This window comes from Mastigoproctus giganteus, chromosome 7 (genome assembly GCF_048544385.1).
Source record: "Mastigoproctus giganteus isolate SK-2022 chromosome 7, ASM4854438v1, whole genome shotgun sequence".
Classification (NCBI taxonomy): Eukaryota; Metazoa; Arthropoda; class Arachnida; order Uropygi; family Thelyphonidae; genus Mastigoproctus; species Mastigoproctus giganteus.
Window position 1 is genome coordinate 96,459,602 of NC_143581.1, and position 25,463 is coordinate 96,485,064.

At 38.8% G+C, this 25,463-nt stretch overlaps 1 protein-coding gene across 7 annotated transcripts in view; it reads left to right on the forward strand.

Moving 5' to 3' along the window:
• The window catches only part of LOC150083093 (cytohesin-1-like), a 491,792-nt gene that overhangs the window by 192,918 nt on the left and 273,411 nt on the right, over positions 1 to 25,463 (forward strand). For all 7 annotated transcript variants that reach the window (XM_090377032.1, XM_090377029.1, XM_090377030.1 and 4 more), the window contains exon 6: positions 1,544 to 1,624. In XM_090377032.1, the coding sequence (XP_090233158.1) occupies positions 1,544 to 1,624 (81 nt within the window). The remainder of the gene's footprint in view (positions 1 to 1,543; positions 1,625 to 25,463) is intronic.

Consider the following 25,463-nt stretch of genomic DNA (forward strand, 5'->3'; position numbering starts at 1 on the left):
GACTAGGACCACCAGCAGCTCTGCTGCCAAATGCTCTATGGCGAGCTGAATGGGGTACCCTTACCCTATTCACCTTAAATTCCCTATCCCCGGCAGGAGGGAGAGGAGACATGCTCTGTTTCCTCCCCCCTGCCGACCCATCTCTTCGCCTGGTGAGGCATGGGCCTGTCTCACTGACCACCTGGGGTCGCCTTCTCTATCGTCCCCATGCTTCTGTCTTTCACCCCCCCAGTCTTCAGCCTCTTCCCCCACTCTACTTGTATACCTTATCCATGGCAGGGGGAGATAACTCTTCTTCTTTGTCTCCCCCACCCGCCATCCAAACATCCCTCTGGTGTGGCATGGGCATGCCATACTGCCTAGCAGGGGTCATCTCCTCTATCGACCCCTTACTTCTACCCCCAGTCTTCAGCCTTCCACTTTTATCTTTCATCTAACATATAGCCCACACATCTAAATTTAATAACAACAAAATTCTGCCTGACCTATTAGGCCCTTTAACACATCTCTCTAGCGTTCAACCCCAACCAGCAGTTTGCCAACAGCAATGTTATTAAGAATTAACATCAAACGCATATATATATTTTTTTTTATTTTTTTAGGTTCTAGCCACTTAAATCCCAGGAAACTAGGTGGCAGAACGTGCCAGAGCAACGTATCATGATTCTGGACCCACGTGGCAAGGTATGGGCAACGTCGGGCCCCACTAGGGGCCTGGCGGCCAATAAGCCGGACAAACAATGGGCACAACACATCACACTGCACAGAAATGGCCCTCACACACTTTCAAGTCTCTGGCTTGACAGTGTACTGTCCTCGATACAGCGAACACACACAGAGGTGGGAGAAATCCCAGGTGCCGTCTGACACGGACATACCTTATACCTTCCCAATAATTATGAAAGCAAACACAGTTACTAACCTTGAACTGGCAGTTAATGTACAATATCGCTTTTGGTGGTTTTGGACACTGCTGCTGCCAAATTAACTGTTGACTTCAGTTAGCCAGATTTTGTGAGTCTTATTTTAAAGATTTACCCATTTTTATAGGCGTCTCCATAGCCAGGTGGGAAGGAACAGCAGTGCGTAGCACACGTTTCTTAATTAGACCGGGGTTCGAGCCCGTCACCACTAAATACGGAAGATGCAGAAAGGTCAGGGAATGACCACCGCATATCCCCAGAGCAATATGGCCTTAGTTGCTAATGCTCCTAAAAACCAAATAACAAACAAACAACAACCCATTTTTATCAAATGGGTATGGCTTGTAGAAAAGAGAAAGTAGTCTTAGTAGACAAAAGTGACTTTCTATAAGTTCTTAAATTCTTTTAAAATTGATTAAGGTAGTATCATGTTAAAAAGACAGCAGTTTGTATAATTCCCGCTTAATCACTATTTCAGTGTATATTTTAAAGCTTCTGTAGTTTAATAAAATCGAATTTTGAAATAATCAGGCTTTGTTTATTGAAAAATTTATTTCAATTTAGTATACTTAAGTTTAATTATTTAAGCATACTAAAAATTAAAATCCTTTCTATTTTAGGAATGAATTCAACATCAAAGTTCTGGATGCTTTCGTAGAGCTTCACGATTTCACAGATCTGATTTTAGTACAAGCACTTAGGTAAATTAATTGAATCAATTTGATATTTTTATGTTCCTAATTCATCATTTAAAAATTTAACTTTCTATTTATGTTTACAGACAATTTAATGTTACATTTTTGAAAGGACCAAAAATAAATAAAAAAAATGCAAACATTCAGATAATAATTCTGTTCTTTAAATACTAAAAATAAATCATACTTATTAATTTTATAATACAGTTACAGGTAGAAATATAATCTCCAGTTCATTCTATATATTTTGTCAGTAGATTTTTTTGTATTTTAAATCCACTTTTATGGAATTCTTTGGTACAAAAGACCTTGTGGGTGGAGTAAGGATGCAAATTTTTTCTGTGTATCTTTAAAGTTTCTATAGTTCAAAATAAATATGTTGCGAAAATTACTATTTTATGTTGTAATAATCAAAAAAGAAGAATATACTCTTAGCATATACTGTCCTCTCTGTTGAGTTCTTGGTTAGCATTAGTAGAGGCCTATGATGCAAGAAAGCAAGCTTATAAAGCATCAGCCAAAAAAAAAAAAAAAAAAACTTTCCATTTCAGCAATCCATGCACTCCAAAAGTTTGTCCAGTCCTTCTTTGAATTTATTGAAGCTATCAACTTCCAAAACGACCGAAAGAAGATTGTTCCAGCAATCAACCACCTGTTGCTTAAAAGCAAATTTCCATACATCTGTTCTACAAATGTCTTTCCTCAATTTGAATTAATGCCCTCTGAGGTGCATAATCTGAGCAAGAGGAAAAATCCCATCAGCATTGAGCTTGCTCAAACCATTCAAGGTCTTATATACCTCAATCATTAACATTAGCATTCGCACATGATGCAAGAAAGCAAGCTTATTTAGCATCAGCCAAAAAAACCCTTCTCATTTCATCCATTCACTCGCTCCAAATGTTTGTCTAGTTCTGCCTTGAATCTATTTAAGCTATCAACTTCTACAATGACATATGGAAGTTCGTTCCAGCAATCAACCACCTGCGGGCTAAAGGCAAACTTCCGTACATCTACCCTACAATTGTTTTCCCTCAATTTGAATTTATGCACTCTCAGGTGATTATTCTGAGCAAGAGGAGGAATCCCATCAGCATTGAGCAGGCTCAAACCATTCAAGGCTTTATACACCTCAAGCAGATCACCTCGCAGGTGCCTAGACACTGTAGTTTGCAAAACTTAAGCCTTTCTTCATAAGAGCAACCCTTTGTTCCATACACTAATCTTGTTGCCCTTCTCTGTACCCCTTCCAGCAGATCTACATCCTTCTTAAAATGAGACCTCCAGACTTGTATACAGTACTCAAGGTGTTGCCTGACCATTGCCTTATACAAGGGGATAATCACCTGCTTATCCCTGCTAGAAAAATTCCTGTATATCATTGACAAGACACCATGGGCTACTCTTGTAGACCATCTGCACTGCTTAGTAAACTTCATATCTGCCTGCACAATTGCCCCCAGGTCCTTTTCATTCTCTAACACTGTCAGTGTAGTACCACACAGTTGATATCTTGCAGGTGCCCAGTCTCCAGATGCTGCAATTTGCAGAACTTAAGCCTTTTTTGGTAAGAGAAACCCTTTATTTCTCTCACTTATCTCATTGCACTTCTCTATACTCATTCCATCAGCTCTAAATCCTTCCTAAAATGTTGTTTTATTTGCCAGAAGAAGTCAGTTATTGGCTTAACCATGAAGAAAGTATGCAATACAAAATGGAAGTTAATCTTCACACAAGAATATGGATAGTACAGACAACTCAGAAGTTTCTTTAGGCAGACCTAAATAGAACTGGGTGAAGCATTAATTAATTAATTTAATTATTTTAATTTTTAATTTAATTAAAATATTTTTTTGTTTTGTAAAAAATTAACACTTAATTTTTTTAATTTGTATTATAGTACATTATTCATGCATTAAGAATTTGCAGATAAAGGAATCACTGGATGACAGTGATCACAATGTACTGATGTGGGAATTACTTAAAGATGTAACTACCATCAAAGCTAAAGGGTAAGGATTTTGCCTTCGTAAAGGTGACTACAGAGATCTCAGAAAGTTTTTAAATTCTGTACAGTGGGATCGGCCCCGGGTGCCAAGCGTTTCCGTGGCCAAGCGATTCTTGCGAGTTTATAAAGCGTTTTTCCTCCAAGTGACAGAGTTTTCCTTGTTTTTCTCTTAGAATTAATATTTTCTGTTAAGTAGCTCTACTTACTTAAAAACACTAAGAAGAGAGCCCAGAAGAAGGCAAGTACCTTTTTCTTTAATTTAGCTAGCTGTACTAACTTACTAACTCTACGCTTGGCCACCAAGCGGCACTGCTCCTGCCTCCCCGTGGCGGGGCCGGTAACCTGGGTGGTAAAGGCAAACCCCCAGGGCAAAAAGGAGCGATCATGGATAAAAATCATTATCCAAACTTAGAGCCTTTGAGCTCAAGAGCGGAAGATTCTAAACCTGACCATGACTCAAGTCAACCTAAAAGACTGCGAAGAGAAGCAGAATGTCATGACGATTGCCCAAACTTCCTGGTGATTCATTCCCTATCTGCCCAACCTGTGGGTAAGTTGTCACCATTCTTAATTCAGAAAATCTTGGAGTCAATTGCTGGATCACCAAAAATGGTTAAAAGACTGCAATCCGGAGACCTTCTGATAGAAACAGCCACCTCAAAACATTCTGAGCGGCTGTTAAAAACAACAACATTTGGTGGGTTGACAGTAGAAATTACTCCCCACAAAACACTAAATTCATCAAAAGGTGTCATCAGCGAGTGGGACCTAATTACAGCCTCCGAAGAAGAACTACTCCAAGAACTCAGCAGTCAGAAAGTTGTAAATGTAAAACGGATCATGACGAAAAAAGATGGAAATCTTACTCCAACAAGATCCATCATTCTGACATTTAGCACTCCAGACTTACCATCCTGTATTAAAGCTGGTTATTTAAACTGCCGGATTCGACCGCACATCCCGAATCCTGTTCGTTGCTTTAAATGTCAGAAATACGGCCATTCCCAGCAGGCTTGTCGCGGGGAAGCCACATGTCCCATCTGTGGCTCTAAAGATCACACACAAGCGGATTGTTCAGTCAAAACTCCTGTTTGTCCAAACTGCAAAGGAAGCCATCCAGCCTTTTCCAAAACTTGTGAGCTATGGATAACAGGAAAGAAAATACAAAAATACAAAATTGAAAATAAAGTCACGTTTCCTGAGGCACGTAGACAAGTTATGTCGACCATGCCTAGTGGTCGTTCTTATGCAGCTCGAACTAGAAACTTTGTTTCTGCTGCAGCTCAAACGGATGTATCAGTTCCGCCTAACACCTCTCTAGCGAATTGGCTTAAATTTACACTTTCAACCTCTAAAAAAGATAATCCTCCGAAAAAAACTAGCGAAGCCACAAATACTCCAATCAGTATTCCTACTCATACCCCATTAGTCTCAGTTGAAAAAGAACAATTAAAATCTCACTCAGTCTCAAAAAAAATGGAATCGCCTACCAATAATATGGATGTAGATGAGCTGCTAAGTAACGAGGAGCCCATTCTAGAACTCCATGCAGATGACACCATGGATATTGGACGCCCCACATTCCCAAAAAAAGACCGGAAGAAATGTCCCACGAACAAAAAACAGTCAGACGAATCATCCTCAGCTAAATCTAAATAATGTATAACATCCTACAATGGAACTGCAGAGGACTAAGTAGTCATTCTGATGACTTAAGGGATTTACTAGCTCAATTCAATCCCATAGGTGTATGCCTACAAGAAACTTTCTTGTCACCTCAAATTTCACCAAAATTTTCAAATTATGTGATATACAGACGAGATAGGAGTTCAAACTCTCCTGCTCGTGGCGGAGTAGCTATTCTTGTTAACTCTGACATTCCATCCAGGCAGATCCAATTGAGAACCACTCTAGAAGTTGTCGCAGCTCGTATTGCAGTTGGTATTTCAGTTACCCTTGTTTCCATCTATATTTCACCATCTCTACCACTTCCGCATTCAGAACTTGACAGCTTGATTTCACAACTCCCAACTCCAATTTGTCTCTTTGGTGACTTTAATGGACATCATCCATTGTGGGGGTCTACTACAATGGATAGAAGAGGCAAATTGATGGAGGAATTCATGAACAATAATGATCTTAATTTATTAAATTCTGGATCTCCTACTTACATACACCTAGCAACAGGATCTGTTTCTGCAATAGACTTGTCAATTTGTTCACCATCTATCTTTCCAATCATGACATGGTCAGTTTTAACCGATCCCTTTAACAGTGATCATTTTCCAATTATTTGCTCACTACAAACAAGAGTAACTCCGAATCCTGTTCAACGATCCAACTGGCAGTTTAAAAAGGCATAGCTTATAGCTCAGACGCAGCATGGTTTTGTTAAGGGCAGGTCTTGCCTGACCAATTTGATTGGATACTATGATGTAGTCACAAAAGAACTGGATGCAGGGAATAACTTTGATATTATATATTTGGATCTTAGAAAGGCTTTTGATACTGTTGCACATGGAAGACTGCTGCACAAATTGGAGCAGTGTGGCATTGGAGGCAAATTGCTGCTATGGATAAGGGGATGGTTGAGTGGCAGAAGACAGAGAGTGGTAATCAATGGACACTGCTCAACGTGGACTAATGTTATTAGTGGAGTACCTCAGGGTTCAGTGTTGGGTCCGTTGTTGTTTTCGGTGTTTATGAATGATATTGATGATGGGATATCAAGTTTAATGTCTAAGTTTGCAGATGATACAAAGGTTGGCAGGGTCGTTAAGGACACTACTGACGCTATGCTGCTGCAACAGGATCTGGAAAGGTTGAACAGATGGGCTGAGAGGTGGCAAATGAAGTTTAACATTGACAAATGTAAAGTACTACATATGGGTAACAGTAACCCCAGAGCAATGTATCAACTCTGCGGTACTACACTGACAGTGGTGGAGAATGAAAAGGACCTGGGGGTAATTGTGCAGGCAGATATGAAGTTCTCTGAGCAGTGCAGACGAGCTGCAAGAGTAGCTCATGGTGTCTTGTCAATGATATACAGGAATTTTTCTAGCAGGGATAAGGAGGTGATTATTCCCTTGTATAAGGCAATGGTTAGGCCACATCTTGAGTACTGTATACAGGTCTGGAGGCCTCATTTCAAGAAGGATGTAGAGCTGCTGGAACGGGTACAGAGAAGGGCAACAAGATTAGTAAATGGAACAAAGGGTTGCTCTTACGAAGAAAGGCTTAAGTTTTCCAAATTACAGAGTCTGGAGACTAGGCACCGGCGAGGTGATCTGATAGAGGTGTATAAGGCTTTGAATGGTTTGAGCATGCTCAATGCCAATGGGATTCTTCATCTTTCTCAGAATAATCACCTCAGAGGGCATAAATTCAAATTGAGGAAGGACGGATGTCGGATAGATGTGCGGAAATTTGCCTTTGGCCAGCGGGTGGTTGGTTGGTGGAACCGACTTCCATCACTTGTTGTTGAAGTTGATAGCCTAAACAAATTTAAAGCTCAACTGGACAGGTATTTCGAACGAACGGAGGGGTGAAATGGGAGAGGGTTTTTTTTTTTTTTTTGCTGATGCTGAATAAGCTTGCTTTCTTGCATCATATGCCTCTACTAATGCTAATGCTAGACTTGTCAATTTGTTCACCATCTATCTTTCCAATCATGACATGGTCAGTTTTAACCGATCCCTTTAACAGTGATCATTTTCCAATTATTTGCTCACTACAAACAAGAGTAACTCCGAATCCTGTTCAACGATCCAACTGGCAGTTTAAAAAGGCAAACTGGGAAGGCTATTCTGCCCAAATACTCTTAGACAGATGTTATGTTCAAAGACAACATATTGATGAAGTAAATACTTATATAATCAATCAGATTCTCACTGCAGCTAATGGTTCCATTCCAAAATCCACGCCTTATCACAAACACAGAAATAACTGGTGGAATACAGATTGTTTAATTGCCAAACAGGAAAAAAACCGTGCTTGGAATAATTTCCGTAAGTATCCCACCACTAGTAACCTAATTGCTTATAAAAAACTCAAAGCGAAAGCTAGACAAGTTAGGCGGAAAGCGAAACGGGATTCTTGGATTGCTTTTGCCTTAACCATTACCAAAGACACGGATACGCGAGTCATCTGGAAAAGAATACAGGCATTAAATGGCAAATTTACTCGGCTGCCCTCTCCGATACTTCATTGGAGAGGGAAAGACATTTCTACTCCTGAAGAAGTTGCAAATGCATTAGCAGAATCATTTGCAAAAATATCAGCTTCTGCCACCTATGCGTCCACCTTCCAGAACATCAAAGCAGGTGCGGAACGGCATAAAATCAACTTCTTCACGCGCCGCTCACTGCCGTACAACCAACCGTTTACATTAATAGAACTTCAAGAATCATTAAACAGATCTTCCAATAGCGCTGCAGGTCCAGATGGAGTTCATTACATTATGCTGAAGCATTTACTTGATGAAGACTTGAGAACTCTATTAATTTTTTATAATCGGATCTTCACCGAAAATGCCTATCCTTCTTCATGGCGCCATTCGTTATCGCCTTACCAAAACCAGGAAAAGATCCTTCCTGTGTTGAAAATTACAGGCCAATATCTCTTACGAGCTGCATGGGAAAAATTTTCGAAAGGATGGTTCATACTAGGCTCACCTACATCCTGGAGTCAGAGAATCTCCTTCCAGAACAACAATATGGCTTTCGGAAAAATAGATCAACGCTGGACGTGCTTATCAAAGCCGAATCTCATATCCGCAATGCCTTTGTCATGAAACAACATCTAGTCATGGTCAATTTAGATCTTGAAAAGGCATTTGATACAACATGGCGTCATGGTATTATTAGGGACCTTTACCATCTGGGGCTTCGGGGCCATTTGCCGGAAACAATTCAAAATTTCCTGCAATTGCGCTCTTTTCAAGTCCGATACAAAAACGTCCTCTCTACATCTCACATACAGGAAGAGGGAGTTCCGCAGGGATCAATACTCAGTCCAACACTGTTTTCAATCCGAGTTAGCACAATGACACGAGATGTCCCAAAAACTGTTCAAACTTATATGTATGCAGATGATCTTACCATTTCCTGTCAATCTCAAAGTATGAATACCATTGAACGGCAGCTACAACTTGCCATGGCGCCTCCGTAGCCAGGTGGGAAGGAGCAGCAGTGCTTTACACGCTTCTTGATTAGACCGGGGTTCGAGCCCGTCACCACCAAATACGGAGGATGCAGAAAGGTCAGGGAATGACCACCGCATATCCCGGAGCAATATGGCCTTAGTTGCTAATGCTCCTAAAAACCAAATAACAACAACAACAAACAACTTGCCATAACCAAAATAGAATCCTGGACTTCACGGAACGGTTACAGATTGTCAGAAAAGAAATGCACTGTCACTCACTTTTGCAAGAAGCGAGCTCTCCATCCGGAACCTGAACTACAAATAAACAATACTCCAATCCCGCTTGTTAATACCGTTAAATTTCTTGGACTATTACTAGACCGCAAACTAAATTTCCAAGCTCACATCACTCATTTGAGAACTTCTTGTTTAAAGCATTTAAATATACTTCGTTCGGTCTCATCTATGTCATGGGGAGCGGATCGGTGTACTTTGATGCATCTTTATAGAAGTTTAATCCGTTCACGACTAGATTATGGTTGTCCAGTGTATGACTCTGCCAGGAGCACTACTTTAAAACGGCTAAATATGATCCACCACAGTGCTCTGAGGACTGCGCTAGGAGCTTTCAGGACTTCTCCTATCCAAAGTCTATATATTGAAGCGCATGATCCCCATTACATCTGCGTAGAAAAACACTATTGCTTCGCTACGCTGCTAAGATCCAGAGTCTACCATCGCACCCAAGTTGGGAGTATCTCTATAATACCCGTTGGGACGCCTTCTATGAGAGCAAACCAAATGAAAATAGACCCGCCTCAATTAGGATCAAAGAGCTTGTTCAGACTTGGAATATCAATTTAAATGATATTTTCCAAGACACAACTATGCCTGTTGCTCCGTGGACATATGTGTCTGTCTCTCAAGATACATACTTCCTCCAGTGGGGGAAAAATATACCGTCCTGCAATATCAGACAGTTACATTCAGCTCATGCTATGACCAACCATGCCTGTAAAATTTATACGGATGGTTCAAAAACTGAGAGTACGGTAGGTGCTGCGGCGGTTTTCCCTTTATTTACAATTTCAGCCACTCTACCGCTTGCCTGCAGCGTCTTCACAGCCGAATTATATGCCATTAAGTTAGCGCTTAGTAAGATAATTGAGCTTTCCATCTCATCTGCCATAATTTACACAGATTCTCTTAGTGCTGTCTCTGCCATAAGGAAGAATTCCTCCATTTCTCACCCTACATTGAAACAGATTCATACCCAGCTATTCGTCTGCAGTGCGTCCAATCAGTCAATCAGATTTTGCTGGATCCCTGGCCACTCAGGCATTCCAGGAAATGAAAGTGCTGACTTTGCCGCTAAACATCCGGAAACCACTCTCTCACAACATCCTCAGGTTCCTTTCTCTGATTTTAAGTCTGTCATACGCAAAGCCTGCTACAATAAATGGTCACAGACCTGGAAAAGTGACACTAACAATAAACTATACCAAATAAAAGAAGACCCAAAGCTGTGGCTGTCTGGCTTCCGAAGAAACAGACGAGAGGAAGTAGTACTGGCAAGACTGAGAATTGGACACACTCACCATACTCATCTCTTCCTATTATTGGGAGAAACCCCACCACAGTGCTCATCCTGTCAGACGCAACTTACAGTCCGTCATTTCCTGGTTGATTGTCCCTTGCATTCAACCATCCGGTCAAACACTTTTCAATCACTGTCTACATTGAATATATCACCTGATTTATCTCGCATCTTAGGAAATGAAGCAAATATTGAAGAACTTTTATTATATCTAAAACATATTGGTTTGTACAGAAGTATATAATTTAATCTCTCTAGCAATACATATTTTGTAAATTAACGATTAGGAGACACAATTTGGCCGTAGTAGCCCTTGTGTCGTTAAACCGAACTACAACAACAACAACAACAGTGGGATCAACTGATGTTGTTACCAATGTTGAATTCTAAATGGGAAGCTTTCAGGAACTTAATTTTGGAGACTACTAAGCTTTTCATTCCAACTAAGAAATGCTGTTCAAGGTTTAGATGAATTAAATGAGGCTCATGGTAGAGAAGAAGAATGTACGGAATGCATATAAAGTATCAGTTGACACAAAAGCCTATAATAGATATGTTAGTCTGTAACCAAGTCACAAAAAAGGTTAGGCAGGCAAAGGCAGATTATGAGAAATTTTCGGCAAAGGATGCAAAGAAAAGCTGCAAAAGGTTCTTTACTTATATAAACTCTAGAAGGAAAGGATGAATCAGATTGGACCACTTAACATAGATGGTTGACTATTGATGATCATGCTCAGGTAGCTGAATGAGTTTTTTCATCTACATTCACACGTGAGGAGTTACAAAATTAGGGGAGTACCAGACGTTTATCAAACGCTAACAAGGAGCTAAGTGATTTTGCAATAACTGAGAGCAAAGTGGAGGAAAAATTGTTGGAGTTAAACATAAGGAAGGCACCTGGGATGGATGGGATCTATCCAGTTGTATTAAAGGAGGCAGCAAAGGAAGTAAGCAAACCATTGGCCATAATTATGAGAGCTTCTTTGGACTCAGGGGAGGTCCCCATGGACTGGAGGTGTGCAAATGTATCACCAATTCACAAAGGGGGATTCAAAAGGTGACACAAGTAACTACAAAGTTACTTGTGTCATTACCTGTTATTTTAACTTGTGTTCCAGGGAAAATAATGGAATCACTGGAATGAGTCAACCTGGTTAAAGAAGCATTCCAGGATCATCTAGACAAGACTGCAGTAATAGTTAAGACACAGCATGGGTTTGTTAAGTAGAAGTCTTGTCTGACCAATTTGATTGGATACTATGATGTGGTCACACAGGAACTAAATGTAAAAAATAATTTTGATATCATATACTTGGATTTTGGGTAAACTTTTGATGCTGTGGCATATGGAAGATTGCTGTACAAATTGGAGAGGTATGGCATTAAGGGTAAGTTGCTACAATAGATGAAGAAATGGTTAAGTGGAAGACGACAGAGAGTGGTAATCAATGGACACTGCTCTTCGTGGACAAATGTTATTGCTGGAGTTTCCTGGGGTTCGGTGTTGGGCCCATTGTTGTTTTCAGTATTTATCAGTGTTATTGATGAAGGTTTAATGTCCAAGTTTGAGTTTGCAGATGATACAAAGGTTGGTAGGATTGTTAACAGCAGTAAAGACAGTATGCTACTCCAACTGGATCTAGATAAGTTGGGAAAATGGGCTGAGAAGTGACAACTGGAGTTTAACATTGACAAATGCAAAGTACTGCATATGGGCAACAATAACCAAAGAGAAATGCACCAACTGGGTAGTACTACACTCAGGGAAGTGGAAAGTGAAAAAGAGCTGGAGGTAATTGTGCAACCAAATATGAAGTTCGCTGAACAGTGCAGACGGGATGCCAGGGCAGGTCATGGAGTCTTGTCAATGATATTTAGGAATTTTGCTAGCAGGGACAGGGAGGTGATAATCCCGTTATACAAGGCAATGGTCAGGCCACACTTAGAGTACTGTGTACAGGTCTGGAGGCCTCATTTTATGAAGGATGTAGAGTTGCTAGAACAAGTACAAAGAAGAGCAACAAGATTGGTGAGGGGAACAAAGGGGTGCTCTTACCAAGAAAGGCTTAAGTTCCTGCAAATTGCAGTGCTTGGAGAGTAGGCACCTGCGAGGTAATCTGATTGAGGTGTATAAGGCCTTGAATGTGTTGAGCAAGCTGAAAGCTGATGGGATTCTTCCTCTTGCTCAGACTAAGAACCTGAGGGGGCACAGTTTCAAATTGAGGAAAGATAGTTGTAGAATAGATGTGCGGAAATTTCCCTTTAGCCAGCGGGTAGTTGATTGTTGGAACAGGCTTCCATCTTTTGTTGTGGAAGCTGAACTGGACAGGCATTTGGAACAAATAGAGGCAGTGAAATGAGAGAGGTTTTTTTTTTGGGCTGATGCTGCATAAGCTCGCTTTCTTGCATCGTATGCCTTTACTAATGCTAAAATATTTACTAAATATTGATAATAAAATTTTGAATGTAATCTTGTTTGGTTATTTGGTCTTTTTGATAAAAAAAATTAATGCAAATGTGAAAGTTCATAATTTTAATACATTTTGCTTGAGAACTTAAGTTCCTATTTCTGATAATATGCAAATTTGAACACTGGTGTCATAAGGGCAGTAGAATTTATTGGGGGGGTGGGGGACATAGTGAACCGTACAGTGAGCAGCCAACAATGGCCGATTGCCAAGAAAAAATTGATGTGGTGAATTATATGATAGTGATAGACCAATGATTATCTATCAGTGAAATAATGCAGGCTGTAGGCATGTTATATGAAGCTACAGGCATTTTCAAAGGTGCTGGGCTTCTACACAATGGTTCACAACTTCTGACACCTGATCAAAAAAAAATCTGGTCGGTTAAAGACTTCCTCTGAAATGTTGGTACATTACAAACAGATCCAATTTTTTTTGGCAAGATTTATTATCATGACAAGGAAGTCTAAGGCTTATTCTGCACCAGTCAAAAAAAAAAAAAAAAAAAAAAAAAAGAACAAGTAAAATTATAATAATAAAATTAAATAATTAATAAATAATAAAATAAAAGGAAATAGACAACCTATGCATTTCCCTCCTCCTGCAAGTAACTATCCAGCTGGCCTTTGAATTTCCCAAAACTGTCAGCCTCAACCACCCATGTGGTAATTTATTCCAGTTATTTATAACTCGCTGGTTAAAATGGAACTTCCTGCAATCCAGTTTAAATGTCTTCCTCCATAACTGGAATTTATGGCCCCTAGTCCTAGAATCATTTATAACTGTGAAAATTTCATACATGTTCATTTTACTTTTGCCTCTCAGAACCTCAATCAAGCTTCCTCTAAGGTGCCTATTGTGCAAGCTGTACAACTCACATATTAGAATTCTTTCCTCACATGGAAACACATTTGCCGATCTCTCCAGGCGAGTTATCCACCTTTGGACCTTTCAAGAAGCTCAATGTTTTTTTTTTTTTTTTAGTTGCTGTCTCCACACTTCAACACAATATTCCAAGTGTAGTTTAACAATATCCTTATCTCTACTAGAAAATGTCGATAAATCATCGATAGGACACCATGGGTCTTCCTTGCAACCTGTCTGCAATGTTTGGAGAACTTCATGTCTGACCACATCATAACATTCAAGTCCCTTTCTTCCACTACTGACTTTAGTTCAACTCCGCCAAGTGTACAAGTTATTTTGGGGCACCTGTTCCCCAGATGTAAGGCTGCGTTTTGCTGAATTGAAGCATTGCTGCCACTTTTCTGACCATCCTGGAAGTCTATCTAGGTCACTCTGAAGAAGCTCTGCTTGGCGGTGATCATTAATTACTCTATCGATCATCATCTCCAAATTTAGACATCATGCCCTCTATCCATTGGTGTCATTTAAGAAAATCAAAAACAACAGTGGTCCCAATACTGTTCCTTGGGGAAACCCCACTTCTTATATTAACCCAATGTGAAGAATAACCATTTATCACAACCTTCTGCCTACTGCCCTGAAGCCATCCTGCTATCCACCTAAGCATTTTTCCTGTGATTCCAACTTGTTCTAGCTTATAAAGTAACTGCTCATGTTGGACTGAGTCAAACGCTTTCCTGAAATCTAAATAAACAATGTCGAAATTAATCCTGAATTCCACCCTTGATTATTGCCTCCATGATTTTCTCCTATTACTGAAGTTAGACTGACCAGTCAGTAATTTCCCACTAAACTTTTAGAACTACCTTTATGTATTGGCGATACGTTGCCACTTTTCCAATCCAGTGGAATCTCTCCTGAGTTCAGTGATGCTCTCATAACACTAACTGACAAAAATTTTTTTTCGTCATAACTCTGGAACAAAAGTTGGTTAACAAAATTAATGTCCTGATTATGAAAATATCAATCTTTTACTTCTGTCACGTCTACATCAAAAGATATACGCATTTTTAAAATTCCTTGTTTTTACACAATATCAGTGTACATGGTTGTAATTATTACACACAATATATATTACTTAGACATGTTTCCCACTCAATGATTTCCTTTTATACTCCAGATCGCCTTCCCATTTAAGGAACCAACAGTAATCTCCCATCATGGCAGAGTCCCAATGACCTTGGTATCGTTTTTCCATTGCAGATACTGCAATTCAGATTACTGCAATTCCATTTCTGATTACTGCATCTGGATACTGATTTCCATTGCAGTCCTGGTGGAAGCACTCTCCTTGTTCATCACTGACATCTGCTAAGTTTTCAGGAAAGAAATCCAGATGGGGAATGAAGGAAATGCATTTTCAATGATATTTGACACCCCATATTCTTGTAACATTTCCAGCAAGTTTGTTACCAGTTGCTCATAGTTCTCTTCTTTTCTCTTTCCGAGGAATCCGTGTAGCACAGCCTTGAAAGATCTCTATACAGCCAGTTCAACATCATTCAGGTTTCTTTGAAATTCTTCATCTTATAGGAGCTTTCTTATTTGAGCACCTATGAAAATTCCTTCCTTCAGCTTTGCATGAGATAAATTTGGAAACATTCAGTAAATATGCGAATCCATGCTTTCTTTATCCAGTGCCTTAGTAAAATTCTTCATCAGTCCAAGCTTGATGTGTAAAGGGAGAAGAAAAAATTTTTGTGGATCAACAAATGGAACATACTTTATATTGCTTTTGCCGGGAATATATTCATTTCTCTTGTACCAGTGTTGCACGACGTAGTGTTTGACTGTTGGACGACTATCCCACAAACACAGGAAACAATAGTATTTAGTGAAACCACCTTGCAAACCAACAAGCAGTCCAATCATTTGAGACCACCACAAATATTTCAACCATAGTCATTGTAACGTATAGGAGCAAGAATCTGGGACAAACTATCGTAAGTTTCTTTCTGGCCAACAGAATGAACAAGAGGAATTGATGGTAAAGTATTTCCATTATGAAGCAATACTGCTTTCAAATTTAGCTGTGATGCATCAATGAACAAATGCCATTCAGAGGTATTGTGATCAATGTTCAGTTCATGCATAAGACCATCATCTTTGCAGACACACATGTTGTTTTCCATTACAAAATATCTTGAAAACTCTTAATTTCGATTACAGTATATTGTAATGTTTGTAGTTTTGACGAGTAAGTTCCACTGTTGTAGTCTGGATCCGAGTAAGTTACACTGTTGTAGTCTGGGTCCGAGTAATTCAACCTTCTCTTTGTGTAAGCCAAGTCTCTGATCAAGCCGCTTAATTCTTCTTGTTCAATGTACTGTGGGGCCTTTTATTTTTCTGGCTCATAGTCCAAATCATGTGAAGTACATGTTTCAATGACATCTGGTAAAACGATTTCTTCTGTACCTTCATCATTACTTCCAGTACCCCAAGATTTTGGTAGCACTGGCCTAATTGTTGATGGGATATTTGATGCAGTGCTTGCTCTTTTTGGAAATACATTTTATTTTTGTCATGCAGAAATAGCAGTCATTGAAATGATTCTTGGGCTTGCACCATACCATGGGCGCCTCCGTAGCCAGGTGGGAAGGAGCAGCAGTGCATAGCACATGCTTCTTGATTAGACCGGGGTTCGAGCCCGTCACCACCAAATACGGAGGAGGAGGCGGAAAGGTCACGAATGACCACCACATATCCCGGAGCAATATGGCCTTAGTTGCTAATGCTCCTAAAAACCAAATAAACAAACAAACAACAAGCGCCATACTATAGGGATGGCAAAAAGTAATGCTCTTAGCTTGCCATATAACCACAGCCTTAAGTTCGTTGTACAAGTAATACAACAGATATGTGGAACCCAATTTGTTTCTTGGTCACTGATCTTGCAAACGAAGTACAATGAATATGCAACTTTTGTGATGTATATTTTCTTCCTCTGAGTTTTTGGGATTAAGTGTCCACAAACATAGCAGAAATTGAATGGGTGATTGATGCATGTTCTGTGCTTTGTCTTCTCCATTTTAACAATGCCTTAACCTAAAAACAGTAAATTTGATAAATTTACTGTTTTTACTGATAAATTCAATTGGTAAATTTGAACAGAAGGTGAATTCTTGTAACGTAGTTTATCGTACACTATATATTGAACAGTTGAATGATGTAATAAAATTAATAAAAGTACTGACTTATCTGGAAAAGTGCATCAAAATCAAAATATTCTATATTGCAAGAACAGTAATGATGTACTTGCTTTACTTTTAGCCCAATAAACAAAACCAACCAGAAGTTAATAAGTTTAAAAATTGTATTTCAAACAGTACATCATCATGCAGTATGACTGTTGACTTTTAAGGTTATGATTAACATCATGGCGAGATCCAATCTTCCTTACATTTCAAGGGTACTGCTCTAAAATGGTGCTTGCAGTTAGTACACCGGACCGAACCTATTGGTAACTCTTTAAGAGACTTCCTGATCCGCTAGTGTATAATCTTGCTTCCTCTACTCTGCCAGATAGTGATAGGAGGGAATCCGAGTAGTGTGTGTGTTGGGGGGGGGCATTGTTGAGGCCACGTTACGTCAACGATCTGAGTATATTCTTACCGTGTGTATATTCTTACTAAAAAATACACCATGAATTGTCAAACTAATAGAGTAAGCTTATCTGCAAAAAGATATAAATCTCCCAAACACTTCCTAGTTCATTTCACAAATATACGTGGTCACAATTCTAATCTCAGTGATGTTTATTTCCACTTGCAGTCTGCCAAACCCCATGTACTTTTTCTGACAGAATCTCAGTTACTGGTTAATTCAACTACTGCTCATCTCAGTTGCCCAAATTTTTCACTGTATGATTCCTTTAGCCTCAAAGGTAGTACTTGTGCACATGACCGTTCTGATATTCCCTGTCAGAGAATTGGTAATTTGGAATCTCCTCTCTTCGATCTTCTCTGGCTTAAAATCTCTCTACCTCATTGTGTCAAATTCAGCTGTTGTCTCTACCGTTCTCCCAACTCCACTAATCACTTGGAGCTCTTTGACTTCCTCTCTTTGCAACTTGACTTTCTCCAGTTCAACTTTCCTAACAGTGAGGTAATTTTCCTTGTTGATTTTAATGATCACAACTCGAGCTGGCTTCCGTTTTCTAGACACACCAACCCAGCTGGTCGAGATGCTGAGGCTTTTGCAATTTCTAATGACTTTGCACAGATTGTTCATTTACCTACAAGAATACCGGAACACAGTTGATGTGAGTGGTCCTTTAGGTACCTCAGATCACAACTTGGTGATTGCCTCTTCTCCAATGGAGCCTTTATCTCATGGCTATTCCCAACCTCTTATTGTTTGGCATTACAAGAATGCAAAATGGATGACCTGTGAGATTTCTTTTCTTCTTTTCCTTCGTCGGACTACTGTTTCAAAACTTCTGATGTCAACGTTTGCTCAGATCATGTCAGCGAAATTATTCTTGAAGGAATGGAATCCTTTATTCCACACTCCCCTTTAAAATCTCGTCCTTTATCTAACCTTGGTTTTCCAATAAATGTGCTAAGGCTGTTCAAGAGAAGAATGTTGCATACAACCCCAGGGGCTTGCATCTGGTGAATATGGGCTTGGCACACCCAGGATCCTGAGCTGGATATCATCATTATTCTCTTTCTTGGTGATTCCTTTCTACCTTGCACCATATGGCCAATAATAATAATATCATAATTGGCTTGTTTCTAATTCTTCAATTTCATTTTCTGCCTACACCAAAGCTTGCAACAATTGTAAAGCAGTCATTAATCAGTCCAAACTAGATTTTGAACGGCCAAGAGTAGAAAACTTGCTTCTTGCCCTAATGGTAGCCAAGCATTCTGGTCTCTTGCCAAAGCTATTGGCCGCAACTTTTTCCCATCTCTGCTCTCACCTCTGTCAAAACCAGATGGTTCTGTTGTCACTTCAGCCAAGGATAAAGCTGACCTGCTAGCATCCCATTTTTCTTCCAACTCATGTATTAATGATCTAGGTAAAACATCTCCCACCATTCCCAACACACTCCATTCAATGCCTTTTGTGGTCTTCCATCAAAAGGATGTCAGAAGGATTTTGACGAATCTTGATGCTAAGAAAGCTCCATGTCCTGATGGTATTTTGCTTGTTCTCAAAACCTGTGCTCACGAACTTAATCCTGTTCTTTGTCGCCTTTTTACACTTTCTTATTCCAAAGGTGTTTTTCCTTCTGCTTGGAAATTTGCTCATATCCAGCCATTTCCTAAAAAGGGATTACCAAATCCCTTCCTTCCAATTATCGTCCCATTGCAATTTCTTCTACTCTTTCTAAAGTAATGGAGAAATCAATTAACCTCCATCTCTTAAACTGGGTAGAAACCTTCCATCTGATCAACGATTGCTAGTATGAATTCCATCAATGTCGACCCACTGGTGATATTCTGGCTTATGTTACCCATTTATAGACAAATTCAGTGAAAAAGTTTGGTGAAACACAAGCAGTTGCTCTTGACATCTCAAAGCCTTTCGATCGTGTTTGGCATAAAGGTCTTCTAAACAAGCTTCCATCTTATGGTTTGCTAGCTGTTTTTTATAATTGGTTATCCAGTTTTCTCTCTGATTGCTCACTCAGGGTAATGCTAGATGGCTGTCTGTCTTCTTGTTTGTTGTTGTTTTTTTTTTTTTTTTTGGAGCATTAGCAACTAAGGTCATATTGCTCCGGGATATGCGGTGGTTATTCCCTGACCGTTCCACATCCTCCGTATTTGGTGGTGACGGGCTCGAACCCCGGTCTAATCAAGAAGCATGTGTTACACACTGCTGCTCCTTCCCACCTGGCTATAGAGGTGCCTGTCTGTCTTCTAACTTCTCCACTAATGCTGGTGTCCCCCAAAGTTCAGTTCTTTCCCCCACTCTTTTCCTCTTGTATATTAATGACCTTCTTCCATTGACTGGAAATCCTATCGATAGTTTTGCCAATAATAGCAGATTGCATTCCACTTTCCGTTTTGAAAAACCTTGCCCTGCTCATCAGCTTCAACTTCTCGAATATCCACTACCAATTCCTTAAATGCCAATCTTTAGTAATTCTCCAGTGGGACAAAGACAACTTAGTTGATTTCAATCCTTCTAAAACCCAGTCTTGTCTTATATCTCGCAAAAAGGGGTCTTCTGCTCCTATGCTTCTCTTCGCTGACACCCCAATTTCTTGGCAAAATAATATATCTCTTTTGGGGGATTTCCCTGACTTCTAATCTCTGTTGGCACAAGCACATACAAATATTGCTTCCTCTGCATCTAAAAAAACAAGGTTTTCTCTATCGCTCTTGGCATTACTTTTCTTTCAAACAGCTGTTTACTCTGTACAAATCGCAAATCTCCCCTACTACAGAATATTGTTCCCACATCTGGGGCAGTGCCCCCAAAACCTCTCTCAGGCATCTAATTCCTTTCAGAAGAGGGCAGTTAGGTTAATTAATGACTCCTCTCTAATAGAGTTTCTCCACTCTCTGTCTCATAGATATACTGTTTCTGCTGCATGCCTTTTCTACATATACTTCCATGGGCACTGCTCTTCTGAATTGGCTTCTTTAATTCCTGCTCTCTCTTTCAAAACAGTCAGAACATGTGCCGCCACCAGCCAACATCCATTTACTGGCCAACTTCAAACTCACAGAACCAACTTTTCATCTTCCTCATTTATTCATTCAACTGCTCTTTTCTGGAACAACCTTCCTTCATACGTATTTCCTGAAAATTACAGTTTACAGAAGTTGAAGTCTAATGTCAAAAATATCTTCTTTCGTCTTCTCAACCTCCAACCCAAGCACGGTACTAAGTACTGTATGTTCTAATACCTCTTGTGTGTGGGTTTTCATAAAAAAAAAAAATATAATGATATCTTTGTACAGAATCCAGTTATCTATCTATATCTTAAAACTGAGACGTGTTAGGAAATTTTTGATTGATTTTAAATTCTGTACATAAAACTTGACCAGAAACAACCATTGATTTGCTGGATGTAAAAATCATGTTGGGTAGTGTAATTAGCCTTAATGGTTCAATGCACTTGCTGCCTCCCTTAAAATTATAGGGTATATGTCATCAACCCCAGTTGCCTACTACCCTGTAGGCTCAAATGTTTTTTCTTTAAATAATGTAAAATTTTAATATCATTAATTATATATTTTTCAACTTCACTCCCATAATTTCTCATTGACATAAAGGGCTTTTCTTCTGTAAATATCAAAGTAACTATTGAGTTCATCTGCAACATCAGCTTGAGTATCAAATACTATCCCACATAAGGATTTGATCAGAAGCTGAGAACTACACAGCGAAGAATTAACTAATTATATTGAGAATCAGACTGTTAGATAAGAAGAGAAACACATGGATTAGGCAGCAAATTCAAATAAAGGACATTCTTATCAAAACTAAAGAACTAAAATGGTCTTGGACAGGACACATAGATCGAAGACATGATGACTAGGGCTTGCAAACCGATTTTATAAACCGGTTAAACCCGGTTTTCATGTTGAATTGTTAAAACCGAAACCAAGCTTCTAAAACTGGATTCGAATATTTTTTTAGTTAGCCCTCGAATATAGTTTTTTATTACGCACATTTTCTTTTGTTTGTTTGTTTGTTTGTTTGTCTGGATTGTTCAACTGCTTTATGTTTTAAACAAATTTTTTATTTTATTTTATTTTATGTTTAGGTACGAATCTCATGGGCAAGTGGCCCAAATCTAGGAGCGGTACCTTTTATCTTCTCACCTGTATCATGGCACGATGCAGGTGTACTCATTTACGGGCGCCGCCGTAGCCAGGTGGGAAGGAGCAGCAGTGAGTACCACACGCTTCTTGATTAGACCAGGGTTTGAGCCCGTCACCACCAAATACGGAGGATGCGGAAAGGTCAGGGAATGACCACCACATATTCCGGAGCAATATGGCCTTAGTTGCTAATGCTCCTAAAAACCAAACAACAACAAACTCATTTACGACCGAGTGAGTCGGAGCGATAGCGTAAGCGAAAATGCTCAACATTTCTCCGTTCCATCTATCTTGTTCGCCAGGCAAGTTATGGAACGCGCCTTATTGATGGTTACCCACTAGAAACAGATTCGCTGAATATTGCATCAAATTTCAATCGTAGAAAGTTTTTTCTTCTTTATTCCTATTAAATTTGCGATCAAATGTTCTCCAAAAAGCAGCTTCACCAAATTTAGCTTTTATGCAATTTTGAAAATACAATAGATTTAATTGGGTAAAAAAAATTGCAGTAAATAAATAAAAAATTTCTTTCGTGAAAATTTTCAAACTTGCCTCGTTTAGACTCTTCATTCAGTGCTTGCCGGAGTGACTCATAGTATTGTGCCTGTGTTATCTTCAATATTTTATTTAAAATTGTTGGTGATATAAATTCCTACTAATTAATATTTATTACTCTTAATATGTCTAAGATGAAATCAAATGTATGGAATCATTTTGCTCGAAAAAGCAAAGATGAAGCACAATGTTCGAAATGTTATAAGATAATGAAGTCGTCTGGAGGATCTACATCATCTTTGATGTTGCATTTAAAGAAAATGCACCAGATTGACATTAAACAAGATAACAGTGAACCTCCTGTAAAAATGGTAAGAACATTAAAAAACTTTATCGTTAAAAAATCTATGGAAGAAGAGATTTCAAAATTAGTTGCTTTAGATGGATTTTCTTTTAATTCAATTGCCAAGAGTGAGTTTATACAATCAAGCCTTCACCTTCAGAGAAATAAATACGATAAATTACCACCAGTCTCAGTGAATGGAATTAAAAATATGGTTATGAATTATTATAAAACTAAGAAAGAAGAACTCATTCAGCATTTCAAAAATTCATTGGTTTTGGGTGCACGGTATTCATTGACTCTAGACGAATATACATCTATACAAAATAAAAGGTATATGAATATAAATGTGCATTCAAAAGATAATCATTGGTCGTTAGGTCTTATTGAGATTAATGGTTCACTTGATAGCAGAAGAACTGAGCAAATTGGGAATAGACACGTGAAGGAATTTGGTTTGAACTTGGATGAGGATATTGTTGCCTGCACCACCGATGGAGCAGCAATGATGATTAAGTTTGGCAAGCAAATTATGCCTAATCATCAACGATGTATAGCCCATTGTATACATCTGTCAGTTATAGATGTATTTTATGAAAAAGCAATCAATTATGGTGCCACAGTCTCTGAGTCTCCCAAAGACAATGAAGAAAGTAGTGATGATGAAGAAGTTGAAGAAAGACAGCAAGGCATGCTTTTTCAAACCGACTTTACCGATGAGCTCATTTATTTCTTCAATCCAATGGCCAATATTGCACAAACTATTAACAAAGTCAGAAAAATTTGCAAGCTTTTTCGAAAATCGCCTACCAAAAATGACATATTACAAAATTTTGTTAAAGCAAAATTTAATAGGAAAGAATATAAACTTATATTAAATTGCAAGGCTAGATGGTATAGCACCTTCTATATGATTGAGAGATTTTTGCAATTGAAAAATTGCATTCCAAATGCTCTATGTGCAGTACTGTCAACTGAAGCTGTGCCTGACGATGACTGGAAAACACTTGAATTGCTATGTGAAACTTTGCGACCAGTTGAAATGATTCTGAAGGCTATAACCTCAGAAGATACAGACTTACTTAAAGCAGAGTCTTCAATAGAATTTCTGCTTGCTAAGCTTGATACAGCAGAAAACCCATTTGCTTTAAAGTTTCACCAAAGCCTTTTGCAGCGTTACAATGCACGACGAAGTTTCCAAACTGTGGCTTTGCTGAGCTGTCTACACAACCCCAAAAAGTTTAGGAAAGAAGATTCAGGTTCAAGAACTTTTGATTTTCCAAGTAAGCAAGTTTTGAGAAAGCATGATGAAGAGATTTATCAGAGGTTATTTGCAAAACATTCCGAAGGAGTCTTAGCGTTGAATGTAAAAATAAACGTAAAAATAAACAGTTGAAAATAAACGAACTGTTCTTTTAGAAGAATACAAAGACTCAACTAGTTCCGATGTTGGAGATACACTCATGCGAGAGTATGATAGTGTAATAAAGAGATTAACTGAAGAGCCTTCAAAATATTCGAGTGAATTGGAAATCAGCAAAGAATTTAAAATTTTGGAGGCAACTAGCAGTAGAAGTGAAAAGCTGGAGAAAGTTTATAGAGCACTGCTGACCATTAAACCAACAAGTGTCCAATCTGAAAGAGTGTTTTCGATCACTGGTCTCTTTAACACAAAAATAAGGTCAAGTCTATCAGGAAAAATGCTTAATGTACTGTTTTTTTTTTTAAGGATCATTTTCAGAAAAAAGCTGAGCAATAAATAGTAAAGTATTTATTTTTAAATACTTTACTATTTGTAAAGTATTTTACAAATACTTTAAGCTGTTTTTTTTCACATTATTTTTATTTATTTATTATTATTATTATTATTATTATTATTATTATAGGGCTTATTATTTTTTGTTTACTATACGAGAAGATTGTTTTTATTCAAAGGATTTGAATACAATTTGTAATTTTGTATAATCTCAAGCTGGTTACTTTTTTGGAGCATTTTAATTTTTTAATTTTTTTTTTTACTATATGAGGTGATAGATTTTGTTTAAAAGATTTGATTATGATTTGTACAATCTACCCAAGATAAAATAAATACCTGTGTTATAAGCTTTTAATTATTTTCCCTAAGTCTGAGAAAATCGGTTTTAAAACCGGTTTTATGAGTAAACTTTGGTTAAACTCGATTTTATGCACGCCCTAATGACGACAGATGGACTAAGAAAATAACAGACTGGTACCCAAGAGGAGCTAAGAGAAAACCTGGAAGACAACAGTGGAGATGGACAGTTGAAATTCATGAGTTAGTGGGTAGTTGCACAAAATTGCACAAAACAGGAGGAACTGGAAAGTTGCTGGAGAGGCCTTCATCCTGCAGTGGATTGAAAACGGCTGATGATGTTCTTGTATATATGACTACCCTGACACACCCCTTGAAGTTATTTAAACTTGCTTCTTTGGCATTAGTTATTGGCTCATTTGAAACGTTTCTGACCAAAGAACATGGTGATGTGATCTTTTGCAGTAACAAACAGGAACTCTTGAAGTATATGCAAGCGTTACTTTTACCACTATCATCAGATACATGCATTTCTATATTATCCTTGTCCCCTCAAACTAGCAGCTTCCCTGAATCTTTAAGGTATCCTCAATGATACTGGCAAAAATCCCTGCACTATCTTTTTTTTTTTTTTTTTTTTTTATCGTATGATGTGAGCAATACACGAAGGAACCAGTTTTTTCCTGCTTTCTTCGTGTATCATGGCCGTGAGATCCAACCGAATAGTGCGGCACCATCGTGATATCCAAGCCTGAGGCGGGATTAAACCCCCCCCAACCTTTGGTTTGCCGGGCAGGCATTTTGCCCACCCTGTGGCGCCTCCGTAGCCAGGCGGGAAGGAGCAGCAGGGCATAGCACACGCTTCTTGATTAGACCGGGGTTCGAGCCCGTCACCACCAAATACGGAGGATGCGGAAAGGTCGTGGAATGACCACCGCATATCCCGGAGGAGTAATATGGCCTTAGTTGCTAATGCTCCTAAAAAAAAAAAAAAAAAAAAAAAACCAAAACCAAACCCACCC